Source organism: Olea europaea, chromosome 2 (assembly GCF_002742605.1).
Source record: "Olea europaea var. sylvestris chromosome 2, O_europaea_v1, whole genome shotgun sequence".
Taxonomy (NCBI): domain Eukaryota; kingdom Viridiplantae; phylum Streptophyta; class Magnoliopsida; order Lamiales; family Oleaceae; genus Olea; species Olea europaea.
In genome coordinates this window covers 1,832,566-1,836,203 of record NC_036238.1, presented here as the reverse complement: position 1 = coordinate 1,836,203, position 3,638 = coordinate 1,832,566, and the positions used below count along the sequence as shown (strand labels likewise).

The 3,638-nt window shown below is 35.6% G+C and overlaps 1 protein-coding gene across 1 annotated transcript; it reads left to right on the top strand.

The window, feature by feature from the left end:
• Positions 1–1,254: 1,254 nt before the first annotated feature.
• On the top strand, positions 1,255–3,285 carry LOC111371007 (glucan endo-1,3-beta-glucosidase 6-like; the record flags this gene model as incomplete). The annotated part of the gene is made up of 2 exons (XM_022992940.1): positions 1,255–1,658; positions 1,860–3,285. Coding segments are annotated over 2 exons (1,521 nt in total), but the record flags the coding sequence as incomplete, so codon positions are not given.
• Positions 3,286–3,638: the final 353 nt, after the last annotated feature.

Below are 3,638 nucleotides of genomic sequence, written 5' to 3'. Positions count from 1 at the left end.
ATTAATTTGCCATTATATATATATATATATATATATATATATATATATATATATATATATTATTTTATTTTTTAAATTTAATTGAAGTCAAAATATTTAGAAGTAAGGTAGAAGTGAAATGGGTTAGGAGAGTTGCGCAGGTTAGTTAAGGCTTGGAACACAGTTTGCGACCGTATATTTTGTTTATAATTCTAAATACATATTCACATCATTTTAGTTTTAGAAAAAGAAGTAATAATGAAATAGATTTGATGAACTTGGGTGGTTTACCCTGTCTCCGCACATTACTTGTTGAATGTTGTTCTGCGTAGTGTATCACAATTTTCTTAAGTAGCTAATGTGAAATATTCTTTCTTTATGTTCTCATTAATTTAAATGAAACATATTTGTAGTGGTTCGGTACTTGAGCAGGAAAGTTCATTTCAGAACTTGTGATTAAATTTTGGCCTCTCTCTTTCTTTACTTGTGAATTCAAGTGGCCTTTGCCTGTAAATCTAGTACTTTGTCAATTTTAACTTCAGAAATCTGAAGTTCTTGTCATGTGAATTTGAATCCGTGTATAGCTTCTATGAGATTTCTATACATTACACTAGCATCATTCTTTTGTATCTCGATTGCAAATTATCTGAAACTTATGGAAGTTAGATCAATACACCCCCACTGTCCTTGTCCAATCAAGAAAAATCTGGTTTTATTATGGTGAAAGAAATAAAAATAATTTCCATGATAAGGATTTGAATTTATTTTTATGAAACCATCTTGTTTTGTAGCACATTAGTTTATCATGTAGTCTCTGTCTTATTTCATGCAAAATTGTACAACCTAAAATCTATCATGTAGTCGTAGATTTTAAATTCTCAAAACTCGAATGCAAATCCTAGAACCAAGCTCACCCTATGTTATGTTAATATGTCTCTCTTAATGTTAAATGTTCCTTACTCTTGCTATAACCTGCGGATGACTATTTTTACATTATTTTTGTCATGGTCTTAGAGCTATAAAGCATTATTTGGTCTCTCCTTGGTGAATGTCCAACCTATATTTTTACCTTTCTTGGAACTCTACTTCCCCAGTTGTTTCTCTTGAGCATCAATATCCTTTTCAACAATATCATAATTTACTCGTTCTTTTAACTGAATATTCTGGACTTCTCTTTGCAAAAAAATTGTTCAACGATCTTTTATGGCTACCGTGAATTTATTGGATTCAAATGTTACTGTGTATCTGTTTTGTTGTACTTTCACTTTATTGTAATATCAATCAACATTCAGGAGCTCTTTTGACATACCTGCCGTTAGTTTTACAACCTGTTATTTGGTTGTGGTTTTACGAGGCATTGGGGTTCCAGTGCTACTAGCTTACATTATTACTCTGGTGCATCCAGTGAGTGGGATAGGTGCCAACTGGGGCTCACAAACATCACATCGCCTGCCCCCTGAGACAATGGTGCGGATGCTAAGAGAGAATGGGATTCAAAAAATTAAGCTTTTTGATGCTGATTATGATACACTAAGAGCATTTGGAAGGTCTGGGATTGAGGTTATGGTTGGCATTCCCAATGACATGCTTGCAACTTTTGCTTCCAGCTCGAAGGCTGCTGAGAAATGGGTAAACAAAAATGTCTCCCATCATATCTCTACCAATAATGTCAATATCAGGTAATTTCACTCTCTGCTTCATTGCGCTAAATCGTAAATTTTCTGATTCACAAGATAGATTTTCCCCCAAGTCAATAAAGTTTTAGAACAAAGTCGGAAAGTTGATTGAAATGAAACGATTAGCATTGTAAGAAAATCTTCTTTTTGGGTAGTGGTACAGTTTGATTCTTTCTAAATGCAAATAATGTTCCATGAACACAGGTACGTTGCGGTTGGTAATGAACCTTTCTTGAAAACCTATAATGGAACCTTCCTTAGAACAACATACCCGGCTCTCAGAAATATTCAACAAGCACTGGTAAAAGCCAGAATCAGCAATCAAGTAAAGGTCACTGTTCCCCTAAATGCTGATGTCTACTCGAGTTCAACTAGCTTGCCGTCGGGAGGTGATTTCCGAGCTGATATCCACGATTTTGTGATTCAAATCGTGAAGTTACTGAGTGATAATAATGCACCTTTCACAATCAATATATACCCATTTATAAGTCTTTATACAGATCCCAGTTTCCCTGTTGAATATGCCTTTTTTGATGGGAATGCAACGCCTCTGAATGATGGTGGTACGAACTATTACAATATGTTTGATGCGAATCATGACACTCTTGTCTGGGCATTGCAAAAGAATGGTTTTGGAAATTTACCTATAATAATTGGAGAAATTGGGTGGCCAACTGATGGGGATCGAAATGCTAACCTAGAGTATGCTCAAAGATTCAACCAAGGCTTCATGGCTCATATATCGGGTGGAAAAGGAACCCCAATGAGGCCGGGGCCCATCGATGCTTATCTGTTCAGTTTGATGGATGAGGATGACAAGAGTATTGATCCTGGAAACTTCGAGCGCCATTGGGGAATTTTCAGGTATGATGGACAACCTAAATATCCTCTCAACCTTGGAACCACTAACTCAGGATCTCTAGTCCCGGCACGAGGTGTAATTTATTTACAGCAAAAATGGTGTATAATGAAGCAAAATGCAAGACTTGATGGTTCTGACGTCGCTCCAAGTGTAAGCTATGCTTGTGCACGCGCTGATTGCACTTGCCTTGGTTATCAGACATCATGTGGCAATTTGGATGCTCGTGGGAATATTTCGTATGCTTTCAACAGCTATTACCAGAAGAACAATCAACTTGATGATGCCTGCAAATTTTCGGGTCTTGGAACAATTACAAGAGCCGATCCATCAACTGGAACTTGCAAGTTCAATATCATGATCAAGGCGTACTATGCGAGCGCTGGACAATTATCAGGCTGTATTCTGAGGACATCGACTTTGGTTGTGAGTGTGGCTCTCTTTCTGTTAACTAATCTATGATTGCTGACTTCGGCTCGACTGATCTTATTAGCATTCTGAGTGGAAAATTGTTGTAATTCATTTTCAAAATTTGGAGGTTTAATATTAACATTTATTAGAAAGTTGGAGGACTATAAATAAGACTGCTGCTAATTGTCTGATCCATGATCAATGGATACTTGAATTAATGTGATTTTGTTTGTTGCAAGAAATGTTTGCATCATGTTATTTTCTTGCACATTTGAAGTATTTTTGTCACTGCAAGGGGGAGTTGTAGCTCAGATTGTGTAATTTCTTGTATATTGTGACCATTGTTTCTTAATTTTTTCATCGAGAATCTCGGCTCTTGAGTAACCGGTTGAGCTGTTAAATTAGCTGAAGTAGTGATGAGTAATGTGTAGTGTGGAAAGGCCATCCATTCCTAGTTTCAAAGGAATTTTTTTTGTTTCAAGTTTGTCCAAATTACAGGGCAGGAGAATACATTGTCTAAAAGGTTAAATTGTGACATTGGTCACCAACACATTTTCTCATTGGATATTTATATTCACACCACAAATTTTAATTATTGCGTCACATTTTAATTGCATTTAAGTTTTTCAATTTTTGCTCATAACAACAATTATGTTTCTACTAATTTATTTTAATTATTTCGACAATGGAAAATAAATTATTTTCCCATAATC